Genomic DNA, 18,978 nt, shown 5'->3' on the forward strand with positions numbered 1-18,978 from the left:
AACAACCCGAGGGCCAGAGTTAAGACGGGGAGGCATGTCTCAGGGGAGTGGAGCATAGGGCGAGGTACGAAACAGGGGTGTCCGCTGTCCCCGATGCTATATATATATATATATATATATATATATATATATATATATATATATATATATATATATATATATATATATATATATATATATATGCGCTGGAACCATTCGCGGCCTTCCTAAGGGCCGGAGTACAGAGACACCGGCATAGTGATAGATGGGGAAACACACCAGATTTCAATATATCCAGATGACATGCTGCTTTACGTCCACTCGTCCAGGACCCACAAACCCATTTACCAGACCTATTGGAGGCACTGGAAGCATTTGGCAGGCTATTGGGAATCACCATCAACATGGGGAAGTCCTCACTGTTCCCCCTGGCGCGCCTGAGGGCGACGACGTCAGACCAGCTGCCACGTCTGGGCCTGACATGGACCCCAATCATCTTCAGATATGTAGGGGTGGACATATATCATGACACCGCGGAAACACACATGGCCAACACGCAGGCAGCCCTGGACAAAATAGAGAACCCCATGCAGTTCTGGAAAACACTACCGCTGGGGATGGTAGGCCGGGCGGCCCTAACGAAGATGATAGTTTTACCCCGACTCCTATATTATTTCACCAATATCCTCTATAACATCCCCAGATCATTTTTCAGACTATTACACTCCATAACACGGTCCTTCCTATGAAGGGGGGGGGGGGGGGGAACAGGGTAGCACTGAGCACATTACAAAGGGGCTACGAATGGTGAGGGATCAAGCTCCCGGACTTTGAGCGTTACTACTTGGCCGCACAACTTCAATTTGTGGTCCGATGGCTGGGGAAGACACCTCCATAGATGCAATACTGTTTCAACCATTGCTCCAGCGACACCATTTGAAAGAACTACTGTGGATAAACGAGACCCAAGCAAAAACCCTTCCCAGAATAGTCCAACTAGGCCGAGCACTGTGGAAGAGAGCATGGAAAGTGCAGAACATAAGAGACCCCTGTTCAAGGCACATTCCTCTGGCGGGACTGGTCGACACCCGCATAGCAAGCGTAGCAACGTTCAGAACACAGTGGGAAGACAAAGGAGTGGCCCAAGTAGGCGACCTATGGCAAGAAGGACATTGGGTAGACTTTCAGACCCTGGCAGAGGAGCAGGACATACACAGTGGCCAATTCATACTGCATAATAGCATGGTCCAAGGAATAAGGAAGAGGTGGGAGACCCTGCCGGAAGAGGAAGACATGGATGGGCCGCTGGACGCCTGGTATGATGTATCGAAGGGGGGACACACCGTGTCCAGACTTTACGAACAATTGCTGGGCACCATCAATTCTCGGACACTGACCAGCCGGACAAAATGGGAGGAGGAACTGCAGCGACCCCTCAGGGACGAAGAATGGAACAGAGCCCTTCAATACGCGAAGAAAGTTTCCAGAAACTCAAGGTTCAGACAGCTGCAGTTCTACATAGTGCACAGGGCATATTTAACGCCTAAAAGAATGTCAAACATGGGGGACAGTCAAATACGGAGTTGTCCACGCTGCCAGGAAGAACAGGCAGATATGGTCCACATGTTTTGGACATGCCCGGGTGTGACAGCCTTCTGGAATACGATACAGGAAAGGGCGTCGAAGGCAGGAATCCATATGCGAGCTTGGTCGCCGGCGTCCTACATACTGGGCCTGTTCCCGAGGGGTGACAAGCAAAGGATCCATAAAGCTAAGATGATGGACCTGATGACAATTCTGGGGAAACGCCACATCGCAATGGCATGGAAAGCAAGCGCAGGACCATTGATAGAAAGCTGGTGGGTGGACCTACAAAAATGGGCAATAGCAGAAACTACGGTCTGGACCAGAACCTCGCAGAGGGGAGAAGAGAACAGTGGGGCCAGAATATTAGCATGGAATACCTTGGTACAAGACTTATTTGGGAGCGACAAGGAAAACAGCGCATCTGACTCGAGTGAGCCGGGAAGAGAGGAGACTTGACCTGCCCGCACCCGTGCGCAGCACGCAGACAGGAACGAGGACAACACGGTGGAGGAGGAGTGTGCCTAACCGTGACCTGAGCGGATAACGTACATTATGAACTTAAACCCGAAAGTGCCAGAACAAATGTTGAGAGGAGTTGTTTAATAGTTTTGTGTTTGTTTGTTGCTAAATGAAAATAAAGAAAATTGTTTTTAAAAAAATAAAATGTGTTGCTGTGGCTACGCGACGCTCAGAGGGATCAGCTAAATCTCCCAATATCCAAGGGTGAAGCGAGAAGGGTGATAAAAAGCTTATAAAATGGTAAATATCCTGGAAGTGATGAGATCCCAGAGAACTTTACAAAGCGTTAGCTGACCAGTTGCCTTCTTATTTAAGTCATTTTCACAGAGTGATTGATAAAGGCATACTGCCAGGCACCACGAGAGGGAGATTTATCATATTCATGCTTCATCCCCTCTACTAGTGAGACCCCCAGCACTTTGCTGGACTTCTGGCCCTTTTTCTGTATATTCTGAATGAGTGCAGCCTTTTTCCACTCATTCATTCTTATAGGCTCTACCTTTTGGAACTATGTTCTGTGTGTTTTACCTTTACTATGGAGTCTATTTTCCTCCAGATCTCTTTTAAGGCATCTGTGGTTAACTTTTTTAGCACACAGATGCTTATGGGCAGTGCTGCTGGGAACCATTTGGGTTCTCCTTTGAGATTCCTTTTTTAATTTTTTTTTTTTTTTTTAACAATTTGTTTTATTGACAACATACATATAAGGCTAGACGAAACGGGCCGTTCCATCAGTAAGACAGAAAATTAGAGAGACAGGTTGTCAGTTTTTCCAAAATTAACTCCCTTCCCACCACCCTCCTCCCTCCCACCCTAACCCACAATTAACACACCAAGTTTTGAGAGTTCACGAACAGTAACAGCTCTGGGGAGAACAGTTACTTGCCAAGTACCAATCAGACAAATCACTTGACACAGTGGGTTCAGCTTGAGAATTAAACAGAAGGATACAATCACAGTCTCAAGGAAGAATGGAGATAGGCATCTCGTGGAGGCAACCTAAAATACAATCTACAGGCGCATAGAAATACAATCCTCGTGGAGAAGAACTGCAGTCCATTCTTGCACAAAGTCCGTCATGGTGTCATTAGTTATTGTGGTAAGCTTTTCATATATGAAGATCGACCTGAGTTTGCAGAGCCATTCCTCTTTGGACGGGGCCAGTACACTTTTCCACTTTTGGGCGAGTGCTAGCCTCCCCGCTCTCAACATGGCCCCAATGACCTTAGGGAACGCATTCAGTTCTGTCTTGGGTGCGGGGGTGCCCAGGAGGATTTCCAATGGCAGTAAGGTCGGGCAGAACCCCTCGATTTCCTTGATCCAGCTGAGTAGTTCCGACCAATAGACCTGAATGACTGGGCATTCCCACCACAAATGAAACCATGTGCCCCGTTGGAGACACCCTCTGGGGCAAAAGGGGGACACATCCCTAAACATTTTGGACAGGGTGGCCGGGGGGCGATGCCATGAATGGAGGATTTTGAAGTTATGTTCCATAGCAGCCGTATACAGAGACCCCGTGAAAATGCATTTGAAAATTGCCTTCCACGTATGATCATCCAGAGGCATGCCCAGCCTGGTTTCCCAGATCTCCTTGAAAGGTTGCCTAACCTCCAGGTCAGCTGCAATCAAAACACCATAGAACCTAGATAGGGAGCCTCTCCGCGTTGTGCTTATGGTCAGGATTGTCTCGAAAGGGGTGAGGGGGCCTTTGAGACGATCGGCCCAGCGAGGGAGGGTCAAGATCCCCTTCAAGCGTAGGTATTCGAAGACTGAGGGAGGGTTATCCGCCAATGCTTCGGTCAGTTTATCATATTCTATAAAACCCTCCTCACGGTACAATTGAGAGATTCTCTCCAGGCCCATGTCTGACCAAGATTGGGTGTCAAGGAATCCCTTGGATCCTAGATCAATAGGGGGGCCCCAAAGCGAAGTCAGGGGGGATGGCCAAGAAGATAGTCGTTTGTTAGCAGTGTTAGGCTTCCAGACCGCCCAGAGGGCCGCCAGGGTGGGATGAGTCCTAAGATGTGGGGGGAGAACCCTAGGGGGGGCCCACAAAAGGTCTCTAACTTTTCTCGGGTGGGCGTGAATGTCCTCAATATATGTCCAATATGTTCCCATGTCATCCCTCATATGTTCCAACATTACTCGGAGCTGGTCTGCTTTATAGTAAAGCCTGAAGTCCGGGAGACCGAATCCACCCTCTGACTTTGGTAGGGTCAAAGTGGAAGTCTTGATTCTCGTCCTTTTGCCATTCCAGATAAATTGGAGGACCCGGGATTGGAGGACCTCAAAAAAGGCTTCGGGTATCACCACAGGGAGTGCCGCGAAGAGCTAGAGGAGGCGGGGTAAGATATTCATCTTTACCGTAACCATGCGCCCCAGCCAAGAGAGTGTAAGGGGAGCCCATCATTGAAGGTCGCTACTAACCTGAGCCAAGATCCCCGGGAGGTTGCAATGGTATAGTTGGGAGAGGTCTCTGGGGATGGTGGTGCCCAGGTATCTGGTGGATTCCCGCTCTATTCTTACCCCCAGTATTTCGGTGCTGCCCTCAATCTCATGTTCCCCTGGTCCCATGGGCATTACACTAGATTTGGACGTATTTATCTTCAGTCCCGAGAAGGAGCCGAAGTGGTGTATGAGATCAAATAATCGTGGTAGGGAAACCCGGAGGTTGGTTAGGTAGCCCAGGATATGATCTGCGAACAGGGAAAGTTTAAAGTCGCAGTCGCCACACCGTATCCCTGTGATCTCTTGGTCTGTCCTGATTGCTATAGCCAGGGGTTCCATCGCTAGGGCATATAAAAGGGAAGAGAGGGGGCATCCCTGTCGGGTGCCCCTGGAAAGGGAAAACGGCTCTGAGGTGCCTCCGTTGACCAATACTCTCGCTAAAGGGCCGTTGTAAAGTGCTGCGATCCACCCACAGAAGTTTTCTCCCAACCCCATCTTGCGGAGAACTCTGCCCATGTAGGGCCACTCGACACGGTCGAAGGCCATTTCTGAGTCTAACGAAAGAAGGTAGCCTTCCGCCTCTTGTCTTGAAGCTTCATGCAGGAGATCGAGGGTTTTCCTAATGTTGTCTGATCCCTGGCGCCCCGTAACAAAACCCACCTGATCTCCATGTACTAGGGAGGGAAGGAGTTTCGCTAATCTATTTGCTAGGAGTTTAGCTGGAATTTTAACATCGGTGTTAAGGGAGATGGGGCGATATGATTGGCATCGGGCGGGATCTTTTCCTTTCTTAGGGAGCACTACAATCAAAGCCGACATCATCGTGGGTGGGAGGGAGCCCCGATTCAGCGCAGCATTGAACATCTTAGCCATGAATGGGGCAAGCGTGGACCTATATGTTTTATAAAACTTGACTGTGTAGCCATCGTCCCCCGGGGCTGTTCCGCTTTTCAGCGAGGATATGTATCTATTATTTCTTGTGGGGTTATGGGCAGCTCCAATAACTCAGCTTTGTCGGGGTGGAGGCCCGGTATCGGGAGGGAGTCGAGAAAGCTGTCAACCTCGTTCCCGTCGCCCACGTATTCCGAGCTATACAGCCTTTCATAATATCGCCCGAATTGTTCTGCGATTTTACTATCCCGCACTGTCGAGTCCCCCTCCGGGGTGCGGATGGAATTAACCCTTCTGCTGTTTCTGAACTCACGGAGCCTCCAAGCCAGTATCCTATCCGCCTTTTCCCCCTTTTCCATTTTAATTTTTTTTATTTACATTATTATTATTATTATAAACATTACAACATAAATCCATAGACATCACAGAAACTGAAATGTACACATAGGTTCATCACAATCAGGTTACTCAAAACCTCAAACAGAAAAAGGAATATTACAGACTCATTCAATGATATCATAAATCTAACAATCTGCTCCAGATTTGATCAAATAAATTCTTTTTCTTGTCTCTGTAAAGGATTATCTTTTCAAATCTTGACACAAGTTATAGATCATCCAACCATTCAGAAATTGTTGGCCTTTCCTCACTTTTTCACTTCAAGGTGATTTTTTTTGGCGGAATTTGCTACCCTGAAAAACCAGTTCCTCTGTGGGAAGCAGAGATCTTCCACCACGACATCTTCTCCCAAAATTAGTCGTGAAATCATAATCTTCGTGCAACATCTCATTCATCTTCCCAGTGACCCCACTCCAGAAAGATCTCAATTCATAGCAGTCCCAAATCATATGTTCAAAAGTTCCACTAGCATGCTTACATCTCCAACAGGCATCCAAATCCACTAAACCTCTTTCATGCAGTTTTTGTGGCGTCCAAAAAACGATTTAAAATTTTGATTTGGCGACTCCTTTCCCCCAGATTCAAAGAGGTTAGAGCCACATTCTTGCACAGATTCCTTCACCTGCCCTCAGACATCTCTGATCCAATTATTTCTGACCATTTAGATAGTAAATCCTTATTCGGCTCTTCATACTGGTCTAGATTTTTGTACACCTTTGAAGCCATACCACCTTCAGATTTATAGTCTCAGACATAGATTCTTTCTTGATCCTTTCTTTCTACTGTTCTTAAGGATAGAGAGATACTTCTCCCAATACTTGATATTCTGAGAGATTGGTACACACCACCTTATGTGGATTGCCAAGTGGTATCCACCTTCTCTCTGCTCCTGTGACTTTTTAGTCAGATAGACATCCCTCTAGTCATGGCAGGTGGCAGTGGACGTGTTCTACCAACTACTGTGCTACTTCTTACAGCAGACTGTATGCAGTGTCCCGGGTGTGCACAATATGGTTACCCAAGTACGAACTTGGTGGCTCCTTTCTTTTTTGCCAGTTCAAGTGTGGTTGTTCCTTGTTCGCCCTTCAACCATTCTGGGAGGTGGAGGTCTGTGTGTGTTTTGCCTTTAGCGGGAACCCTTGAGTGTCCCCGCCTAGGCTCCAGTGTGTATGGGCAGGCAGGAAGTGGGGGCGTTTCTCACTCCCCTGCTCCTGGTCTGCACGAGTACCTGAATGGGAACCAGCTCCCACTGGGGGTCTGGCTGTCCAATGTCCCCTTCTGTAAACTGAATAAAAGGTGAGGTTCCAGAGACACCTGCAGACACTTTGCAACACTGAAGACCACTGCTGTCCTGACGCTGTTTTCTATGCTACAGAAGAACTCCAAAGAGGATGACTCCTTCCCTTTGACTGGTGGGAACAACCAGTCCTAAAATGATCTACAATCGGAGCCAACTCCTGAGGTGCTGTGGCGTTCCAGAGCTGCTGATCGCCAATACCAGGAGACCTCCGACCAAATCGTAGTGCATCATCTTGCCAAGGCTGAATCCGTCCAATTCTTTGCCGAGCTCCAGGTGAACCTCCAGAGACACAAACTCTTCCAAATCCCCTCACAAGAGTGCAGGACACCTGGAATCAAAGAAGATTGACCGGGCGAATCGTCTCTTTTGTTGGCGCTGCCAAAAAGGCACCAAATTGGCAGACTGACCAGAGAAGTTGAAGAAATCCATGACAGAGGTCCTCCCTCGAGACTGCTGGAGAGATCCCGTCCATTGTCCTGCCTTTCGTCACCAGACCAAGGAATCCAGAGGTCGGATCCAGTGCTGCTACATCGAGGAGAATCCAGCCACGAACATTTCTTCTAACTTAAGGTATTGTTGGGAGAAAAGGTATGGCTTACCTTAATCCAAGAAGTGGCTGCAGAGTGTTGGAGTGCACATAGAGGTGTCCATGGTATTCACGCTTACCTTGGACCCAAGCTGCCAGCCTGTCTCCCTTAAAGTTGTTTTTTTTTTAACATGGTCTCCACCGTTGAGTTATTCTGCTAGTATCCTTACCTAGAGATTGAAAGTATCTACAGGAACGTTTGCTATTTCGCTGCTTCGTGAGACGGAGCCATCTCCAAACTGACTTTTGCATAGAGTTTGGGATCAGTATTAACTTGCACTAAAACTGCCTCTAGAACCTTATGCCCTGCTACTGCTCGACTAACCAATCGTTTTGCTTCCAAAAAAAGACTATCATACGTGGTTTTGCTAACTAAATACAATTACCATATATCTTTGTTTGTGCGCAAGTGCCCATTATCACTGATAATACGGTAGAACTATCGAACTCCAAGCAATAACCAACTAAGCAGTGGCCTTTGAAAAGTATTTCTATGTATGTTGGTTTAATTATCTAAGCATTTTAAGAACATTCCTTGTGCAAGTATAATAAATATATATTTTAATATACATTTATAAGTTTCTTTGATCTGCTTTACTAGTTGGGTTCAGTGAACTTCGCTACAGCTCATATCTTCCCTTTTATGATATGCCCTACTACTCTGCCACTCTACCAAGGTTGTAGTACAGACTGATACTAAGAGTTGGGGACCTGCATGCCATTGAGATAGTTTTATGAAGCTTACCTCAAGTGGACTTTAGGAAAACTCCCCTAACAGCGCCAATTACAGTCCTACATAAGCAGGGTAAAGACCTAGAAAACCGCTAGTCATACAGGCCTATATCATTGACATTGATCAATGTGGACAACAAAATTCTCACTAATAGACTATCACTGAAGCCAGTAATTTCTAAACCTGATCAAGTGGGTTTTCATTCCCGGCAGATCCACCTCCTTTAATACAAGGTGGCTCTTTAGTTTGATTGACCTATTGGAGCTGCAGATAAGGCATTAGACAAGTTAGAGTGACCTTTTCTTTTAGCAATGCTTGAGAGGCTGGGATTGGAGTAAGGGGTTCATCTCCATGATTTGGTTGCTCTACACTTCTCCCAAAGCAAAGATATGCATGACTGGCAGAGTCTCCCATAGCCCAACTATGTCGCCCTAACACGGTCACCCACTTTCACCATTACTATACTTCATAGTATCTAAACTATTGTATTTGTTTCTAAACATCCCCATTCCACTCCGACTGAATATTATGTAAGCCAAGAACCGTGCGTTTGCAATTTGTCTGCGTTTATAACTCCACAAGGTTTAAGTAGGAAATACGGACAGCACCACTATACAGTCACACCATTTTACATACAAGTTGAGGGAACAGCAATGGGAGCCGCTATGGCTCCCAATTTAGCAAACTTGTATGTGAACATGTTTGAAGAGACTTATTTACCGGAACTTGAATCCTTTCCAAGATAACATTCTATGTTGGCTCAGATAAATAGACGATATTTTTGTTATCTGGAAAGGGAGCAAAGATGAGGCAAACCAATTTGCTAGTTGGCTTAATGAACAAAACAGGTACCTCAAATTTACTATGACTATGAGCAACAAGTTTGTGAATTATTTGGACATTTCCATATACCATCATCAAGGTACTCTGCTGGTTCAACCGTATACTAAAAACACTGATAAAAATGTTCTCCTCCATTATAACAGCCATCACGCTCAACATGTAAAGAACAACTTACCTTTTGGTCAATTTTTACGCATTAAGAAAAACAGCAGTACTAATGAATCCTATAAGAACGGGGCGAACATTCTAATTGACAAACTGACTAACCGTGGGTACCCTCAACATCTAGTTAAAGATGCTGTCAAGAGGGCCTTCAACAACAATAGAGAGGCTCTTAGATCAACAACAACATAGAAACTAAGACAAGAAAGGGACACCATTGGTATTTGTTAATACCTTCAGTAATCTGTACTACAAAATGAAAGGCATCATTAACAGAAACTGGAATAAAATCATGACAAAAGACTGCAACAAACCTTTAGTAGCTTTTAAAAAAAGTACCAAGGTACGGAATCATGTGATGAGGAATGGCATAAGTAGCAGGAAAAAGAAAGAACCCCACCAGACAAGGTTATGGGGTTTACCACCAGTGTCAGGACATCACCCGTGCGGAAATTGCATAATGTGTCTACAGACCAGGAGCACTACTACAGTAAATCTAGGTTTTGAAAGAGAATGGAATCTTACATAACACACGAACTGCAATACTGAGAATGTGATTTATGTAATTAGATGTCCATGTCAGTATATTTACACTGGTAAGACCAATAGTCGATGTAAAACGAGAATGATTGAGCACAAAAGTTTCATCAAAAACAAAGCAGATCAAGCACCACTAATAAAACATTCCCTGGAAAGAAATCATTAAGTGTAATGACTTTAATTGGACCATCTTAAAGCATGTGAAAGGAAAAACACAGGATCAAATCAATAAAAAGTTATTAAGCCTGGAACAGAAATTAATCTTTCTGACTAAGAGTCATATACACGGCCTTAATGAAAATATCAAGTGGCACGATGCCTAGATGGGCGATACTTCCGTGCTCAATCTACTCTTTAGTGACATCTATTTGTCACATTGGTCTAAGAATAGTGGTATTTAATGAAGTTGATGCTGGACTTCATTATTGTCAGCCATGAGAAAACAAGAGACTTGTGAAGATAGAGGAAATAATGAATCCCTATTAATTCACTGTATATAGAACTATATGGTTTTGTGTTGAACTACACCATTCTCTGTTTTTACTTGATATTGATTGTAAATCATGACTAACTATTAAATGTGTGATTTGGAGAATCTATGTCCAGAACAGATATAGACATTAGAGTAACAACAAATTATGACCAATTACCACATTTGTGATTTATAGAACCAATGTCCATAGTATGACCCATTAGGCATAGTGTCCACATTAAATAGACTGCCCTAAAAATTGCAAATCCAAACCAGGATCCATGAGCTGATAAAATACAAGATCTTTACATATGCCCAACATACAAAAAAAGTTTTATTAAAAAGGAAGTTTGAGCCATTAAGGATCTACATTTCTTGACTGTTGCCGAGGAGCACTGAGTGTGGACATTCACAGCGATATCCGCACTAGAACTAACATTCCTAACTATTTTGGAGGGATTTTCAGTTGGCAATTTGCACAACTACGCGATGATGTCATTACACAATGACGTCATTGCGGCACACACGCACGTCCATATTTAAAGCAGCAATTTTTTGCAGCAACACACCACGATAGCAATCGAGTGACAACTTTTTCACTTGGAGAATGCAATTCTAGGGTGAGTTTATTCATTTTAAAATCCCTTCAGACATTTTTTATACCTGAAACCCCCATTAGAGCGCCACTTACTGGAAACATATGGTTTTTCCTTACCTCTAGATGTGGATAAAAGGAGTTTCTTACTGCTTTGAGAAGGAAAGAGTTCAGTACATTTGAGGCCTGTGTTGCCTGGGCTTTCATCTTGATTTCCAGAGAGATGCACAGAGAGAACAGTGAAAACTTCTAAAGTAAGTGTGTTGAAGGGCGCTTTATGGACTCATCTCATCTTATGGGGCTAACAATCTATATGTTCTATACGGTAGCTAAGAACAGTGGTGTTGAACCAACACATTTAGTGTGTTTTTTTTTCTTCTCTGTTTTCTCCCAGTTTTTAAACAGAGAAGTATACCTATACCAATTATTTTCCAGCCATGTGACGGCATAGTAAAAGCGTGGAATCACATCACCATAAATCCCTACAGGTAAGAGGTTTTCTAAAGAGGAGAGAGTTGTCTCAATGGTTTTAAAAACTCAGTAGACTCAATTCAGTGTTTTTTCTCTGTCGTAGAATAGGAGGTTTTGGGGCGATATTCCCTAAGAAAAGGAAATAATCTCTACTACAATTTTTGGTGCATTTCAGACTGTGGATACTTTTCCCGCAGTTTATAAGGTATGTAAGAGTAGAACATTTCTAGTCCCCTAGGAGGATAGGGGATTTTTGTGAAGGTCTATTTATAAGATCATAAACGTTAATAGGTAAATCCTAAAGGTGTGTCTTTAAGCCACAGGGTCCGCATAATCAAATATATGTGGCAGTCAAGAAGTGATAATAGAGAAGATGTATCACCAGTAGAAACACAAGAAACACTATACCCCTGATGAATGTCCTACATTTGTCTGTGTTCTAGGGACAGAAACTTGTGCAAGTTGGGTTTCAGAGAATAAGAACGTTCTGAAATAAGAGAAATCATTCCAAGGTGAAGTATCACATGGAGTTTTTGAATTAGATAGTAGACAAACCAACCCACATTTTTGTATTCCTTGTGTTCTGTGATACATAGGTTTTATGTCTTGTATCCAGTTTAACATATGATCATTTTATGTGTATTAAAATTCTATATGTTTAATAAAATTTGTAATTTTCATGGATTTTTGGATATACCATCTGTCATTTACCCTTTGGTCCAGACACTTTTTAAATACATCTTTTTGTAGAAAATATATGTCACACCATTGAGGCCACCTGTCAGCTTGGCTAGACCGAGAGCTACCCCCTCGCTTTTATCTTCCATCATAGTTTATGGAGAACTGAAGGAAGGGCAGAAATTACTGCAGTGAAAACCACTCAACAGGTGTGGGCGTGGCTGGCAAAGATTAAGAAGTTAAGCATCCTGTACTCTCCGTTGATCCCCTACCCCACACCCCGCTTCCCCCTCTCCCAGAGACAGATCCAATGAGTCCCCCTCACAGCTGAAAGAGGATTCACAAACAGGATGGGAAAGTTGAGCTTAAATACGTTTGATGTCTTTCTCGAAGGGAGGTTCCTTTCTGGGCAACAATTTAGGGATCTAGGAGGGGGTTCAGTCATGGATGTTTTCATGTGTAGAAGGCTGAGAGTTGGTTAGGAATAAGTTTCCCTCGTTCCCTGGGTAGCCAGGGAACTTTCCATATTGACAGATATGATCACACAGAGCGGAGGGTAAACTAGAGTCCATAATGTATAGAGCTGGCCCAGATAACAGACAAAAGCTGAACCTGAACGAAAGAGATGGGAGGAGGAATTGGGGACAACGGTTAAGAGGCTCATTGGGAATACATACTAGGCCTCATACAATCAGCCTCCTAGTATTATAGGCTAAAATTGATTCAGTTAAAATATATTCACCAGTTCTACTACACACCTCGGCATCTACACAAAATGTATCCAGAGACTACATATAGGCATTTATGGTGTGAAGCGTTAAACATGGCTTTCTTCACATTGGGAGGATATCAGCTGACCGCTGAATTCTGAGTTAGGTTCTTTGAGGCAGCATTAAACGACAGGGAGCACATTAATCCCACACCACTGGTTGGCCTGCTGGATTGGAAGAATAGCATCCCGAAGGGGAAGAGACTATTTTGGGGGCCCAATACTGGTGTTAGATAGGAGGACTGTGGCAAGAACATGGATGAGAGGTCCAGAACCATGTCTGGAAGCTTGGCTACAGAATATCGCCCTATGCTTCGAAAGAGAAACAGTTGTGTAAGTCACTATAGAACACCTGCAAAACCAAAGCTATTTGGGGCCAATATAGACTATACAACCTAGAAGGGGGCGATGGCAAAGCGTAAAACGGTCTTACCTGGAGTACAAAATATCAGTCTTAGCTGGAGTACTAGAAACCCCGCAGGTGATCAAGGAATGAATATACGATAGGCAGAAAGACCTGCACCAAAATGCATATGTATAAGAGATGCGTCTTGCTGCGCCCTCTTGCCTACCTCCTCCCCAACCCTCCAGAGGGGTAAGGATATCAGACGGTTAAATATGTACCTTTCCAAGATGACGTTCAGATCAAATGTTGTATTGTGTATTGTCTAACTGCCAAGATGACTGATGTTGATGTTTTATGTTGAACTTGAAAAATCAATACATAAAAAGTAAAAAGGATGCTAGGTGAAGGATAAGGTTTAGCATATACCATATGTTTATCATATTACACAAAGCAATGTGTGTTTTGTCTTTGTAAGATAGTGTGGATCCATCATGCTAAGTGTATATTGCATACAGTAAATTCCCCTCAACAAGAAATGGCCTTTTGTCTGGCAATAACTAAGCGCTGGCAATAACTAAGCTCCAATCTCAAACACACATCGAAAGTACAAACCTGAAATGTGAGGCTTCCCTTTCCAAGACAAGTAGATATAAAGATTTCCAAAAAAAAGGCTGGAAGAAAAAGGGATAGACAATTAGAAATATACTTTGAGGTCTATGTACAACCAGATGAATTTAAACAACTGTGATTCAAAGGAACATGACCGATACAGCTAGTGTACCTGAATACAGGTTTTGTCCACACCAGTGAGGTACAAGCTGCCCAGCACTGTTAATTACCGCAGGGTGTTCAATACCTTTGTAATAGTGTGGCTGCAGCCAACAGTACAAAAAATGTTTTTGTAAAATATATATTAAAGCAATCTTAGATGCGGCTCCCAGAGCCTTCCTCTACAATATACAAGTCTGTTCCCCACACCGCAGTCCTTACCTCAAAATTTCAGAAAAAACAGAAGACACCAGTGGGAGAGGTCAACTGATGAAAGTGGGACTAAAGATCATACAAGAGTTACAATCATGTATTAAAATGACAAAATACAAATATGGAAGCAACCCTTGCATTCTTAGTCCTTCACTCTTTGCAGTTAATTGGGATTGCCACCCATAAGAAAATAACCCATCAGTTGTCCCTGCAATATAATGGAGGCTAGAAGACTGGCTTCAAACCATTTCTTTTTTTAAATTATTATTATTATTTTTTTTATAAGTCAAGTGCCCCAGCCGGATAAATTCAATCCTCCCCGTTTATGAACAGAAACTGTGCCAAGACCAAGAATTAGTCATATGGAAATGCGGCTATAGGACCAAGTTGCACTAGTTACTATGGTGAATAACCTATTCTTACATCCCCACACTTAAGTAACTTTACTGGGATCATTCCTCTGCACAAGTAAACAGGAAAACTGAAAAGACATTATAAACGCTTAACCAAAAACATTTAACATGGCCTGACAAAATTGAGCATTTGATCTGGAGAGATCATCCGAAGTGCAAGGTTAGTGATGTAGAAGAAGTAGGAGCCTAGTAGATTCAAGCACACATTTATGGCAGTACCCTTAGTACTTTATTTGAAGAATAAGGAGGTCAATTTCAAAAGAAATAAAGACATACCAGGGGCAAAACAAAAAAATACAAAATTTATATACGAAAACAAGTGACTTACAAAAGGTTACATTAACCTCAGTGGCAAGTGCTTAAAACTAAAAAAGCATACAAATGAAATATACTAAATTAAATTATGAAGCGCCACTGGAGGCAGTGAAGGGGTCATGTAGAGAGGATGGGGGAAGAGCGCCGTGAGAGAACTTTAAGTTGAGCTTTGAGGAGAACCACAGTTGGGTTGGCTTTGATTGTTATGGGCTGCGGGTTCCAGTGGACCGGGGTGAAAAGGGAGAAAGAGCGGAAGGAAATGGGACGGTGAGGTTGAGTGCATAGGAGTATCAGAAGGAACAGCTAAAGACTTGTATGAAACAACTCAGAGTCACTGGAGAACCAATGTAAAGACCTGTTTTCACTGTGCAGTTTAGGGGACTTATTATTCCTACTCTCCAGAAGCAAAGCACCTTGATTCAGCATAATTTTCTTATTTTACCCTTTGTGCCGATGGAGTTTGTCTGGGAAGTGGTGTGGCTATAACAAATGGTCAAGTACTGTACTTCGTTCAGCAATTGTGGGGAGGGTTAAAACATGTAATCTGCCCTTTAAAGTAAGTCAGCACATTGGCAAATACTAGTGTGGCAACTCCAACCTGATGTATCATGTTAGAGAATCAAATATATTGATGCCAATGTTGAACAAATCAAATTATTAGCCAAAAAGAACTCATTTGAGACCCAGCAAAGGGCATAGAAATGAGAGGTGTAAAGAAGCAATGCAGTAACATCCCTAGAGAGGACACGCGCATTCCAATCAGAGGGCTTGCATTATCTCATGCAAGAGACGCAAGCCTCCGGATCAGCTGTGAATAAGTTGAATGGTTAAAAACTCAATTTGCCACAAATCTATCTTTCTACATCCTTATTATTTATGTTCTTATTTAGCGAAACGTGCTCGGAGGCCGCTGTGCGCAACATGACAGTAAGATCCTGTGACGATTCACCAGGTCTCGTCACTTCTCCCCAGAGGGGAGCTCTTTCCTATGAGACTAGGCCACTACCCAATAGTCCCCCTAGGGGTGATAATATGCGGGAGGACCTCATAGGAGGGGACGTCTCCTGAGGATAAGGCAGTCCACTTGGGGAAAAGCCTCCCTACAATCGGATCACAGAATCCCTCAGCCTCAGGGGCACCCTTCCACTCCCCACCGCCCCCCACCAACTATTGATATTGGAACCATCTGGTATTGCAAAGCCATGACTGACACAGTAAATCATACTGGGACGAAGAACATGAGACGCCATATGCAAAATCAGCCAAGTAATGCAACAAGGTTACTCACCGGAGGCATGAAGAGTGTCGAAAGAGCCTTCCCAAGATGGTGTTGACTTTACTCAAGAGTGGGTCAACAATATAAAGAAGAAAGGACTAAAAAGTGTTGGGCTGCACATTCGGATGCCAGCCAATTCCAAACAATTCAGGCTGAGGAAAATATACTAATATAGGGGAAATAAACGTGTGCGGGTAGAGGGGGCAGGAGGAGTCCTATGGACATAGGCGAGTAGTGCAAGGTGTATGGATTGAACAAATTTAGATCGGTTTAAGGTGACCCAAACAAGTGTTAGGTAGACATTTTGTGTGCACATACCACTTAGGGCACAAGTCCCCCACCTAATGATGAGAAACATAGAAGTGTCACCATACACAAAGTTAGGCCTGGGCCTCGCCGGCTGTCCTGAAAACACAGAATAATAAGGCCTCGTGTTTGAATATTTCACCCCTACACAAGGTGATGTAGGGAACACCCCAACAGATACAAGATTGCGACGGGGAGGCATGGTGGGGGCGCCTGTGCGTTTGGTATGAGAAGAGAGTTGCTTTATTTGCAAGGACCAGACTGACCTCCAAGTTATCCACTAAACTCGTGTTGACAGCCAGGTTCACATCACGTGATTAGGCCTTCGGGAGGGCAGTCATTTCAGTAACCTAACCAATCACTTAACAGCAACCCAAGGTGAAGTTGGGGGTGAAGAGGATGTGGCCAATGAACTGGGGGTTCATATGTAATCAGTAGTATTTATATAGGCGGCAGCCAATGAGGTGGGGGATGAACACTGTATATTGCGTGCATCACAGATGACGATTTTTGCAGTTATAACATGCTGTTTACTTTGAAGAAGGGCGAGAGCTCTGCGGCAGTGGGCTTATAATACCCTGTTGCAGTTTTCTTTTTGTATACAAATAAAGGTTTTGTTCTTCTTACAAAAGGGTCACTGTGCCTTCTTCCTTAGACTGTCTCTTTGAAGGTCTGGTTGTTGGAGGTGTATAGAAACACCTCATACAAAAAGGAGTTTGGCTGTCCAGAGTGACTGGTAGCAGAAAAAGGGCAACTATGAAAACAATCAACAGAGAAAAATTACTGATACCAAAGGGTGATAGAAAAATTGTCTATATTATTCAAAGCCTAATTTGTTCACCAAATACCAATTAGAGATAAATGATCAAATAATTAGTGTGAAATGCCAGAAGGATACACGCAGAGAGCCAAACAGGTAATGTGGTGCACATAATTTGACAAATTCAAACAAAACAAAAGCAAAAGAACTAATGTAATGGGCAAACAAAAATAGTGAATGTAACAGGACAATAAAACAATGAGGTAAATAATGATCAAACAGCTTGTGAGCGAAAAAGTGTAACCCAAACAGGTGAATATTATAACCAATAAATAATGATCGTTAATGCCAAACTCAATGCTAAATGATGAGTCACTTTGTCATGAAGCCACGTCGGAACATGTCTTTAAACCGTGAATGATTTGATACTATGGCAAGGTTGTTGTCATGGCCATACAACCAAATTCAGTTGAATTGTGGCAGAAAAGTTTTTTTCTTTTTTCATAGAACCAAAAACCTCATGTGACAAATTAAATGGTAACATACAATAAATGGGAAAAAAAATAATAATTAAACACTTTCATATTATGGCCAATGGTGCCAAAGTCCAACAGCCTATCTGTGTGGCCATACTCTAAAGTTGAGAGAGTCCTTGGGACAGAAAGTTGATCCTGCCTTGAAGAGTCTTTAAGCAGGAGTAGTTTGTGCTTCACACTCAAATCACAGGCATCTTGAAACACCTCAAGGCTCGCACCAGAAAAAGTACAACCCAATAGGGAAAAAGGCCCAGCACACCTCTTGCAAGAAGAACAGGTTTTATTCTTATAAAAAGCAAGGTACGCGATAGCAAAGAACTCTGCTGCCACTGAGTGGTCTGAAGAAGACATGGACGACAGCTTATGATGGAGAAAAGCGTCACAACTGACTTACATCACATAGGGTACAATTCCACATAGCTGGTTGGTGCAACCGTACACGTAGGCCACCTGCTCCACATGGGAAGCCAGGGCATTGGTCACAGCTTCTCCTGTCCTCCCACGTGGGGTTCTTCTCAACTTGTAGCATGCCCTATGCGTGACCTAATGTGCACCTCGTACTGCAGAATGGGCGCAGAGGCAACTTTCGCAGTCATCCTATCTTACAAAACCCAGTTCGACCCCAGATGCGTCAGCTCCGTTCCAGGTCTTTTCCCCCCCCCGGCCCCTGCCATCCCCGCCCCCCTGAGCTTTAAATGTGTTACTTTCCCTGTTTGGTACCTTGCAGCACAAATAACAGGGGCCTTGGATATTCTGTTGTGATCTTTACTGCCAATGCCCAATTCAGCTCTGCTGAATCCCCATCAGTGAAGCTATCCCTCTCACCCACTAACACTGCAACACTCCACCTTATATACAGACCTCCAGGTCCACTTGGTTGCCAACACGAAGCCTAACTCCAAGGTATTGTTATTAGGTGACCTCAATCTTGGCCTTTCCGATCCCAAGGACCACATGGCCACCGAAGTTGCCACTACCCTCGCCAACCTAGGGTTCCAGCAGCGCATTCGTGATCCTACCACCAAAAAGGGCAGAACGCTAGACTGGATAGCAGACTTCAACTGCAATAC

General features: G+C 43.8%; 1 protein-coding gene across 2 annotated transcripts in view; it reads right to left on the minus strand.

Moving 5' to 3' along the window:
• Nucleotides 1-18,978, minus strand: part of MFSD11 (major facilitator superfamily domain containing 11) — a 1,014,059-nt gene that overhangs the window by 562,996 nt on the left and 432,085 nt on the right. For both annotated transcript variants that reach the window (XM_069654654.1, XM_069654655.1), the window contains exon 7: nucleotides 13,934-13,992. In XM_069654654.1, coding sequence (XP_069510755.1) covers nucleotides 13,934-13,992 — 59 coding nt within the window. The remainder of the gene's footprint in view (nucleotides 1-13,933; nucleotides 13,993-18,978) is intronic.

This window comes from Ambystoma mexicanum, chromosome 3q, assembly GCF_040938575.1.
Source record: "Ambystoma mexicanum isolate Mex_15411 chromosome 3q, UKY_AmexF1_1, whole genome shotgun sequence".
NCBI classification, from domain to species: domain Eukaryota; kingdom Metazoa; phylum Chordata; class Amphibia; order Caudata; family Ambystomatidae; genus Ambystoma; species Ambystoma mexicanum.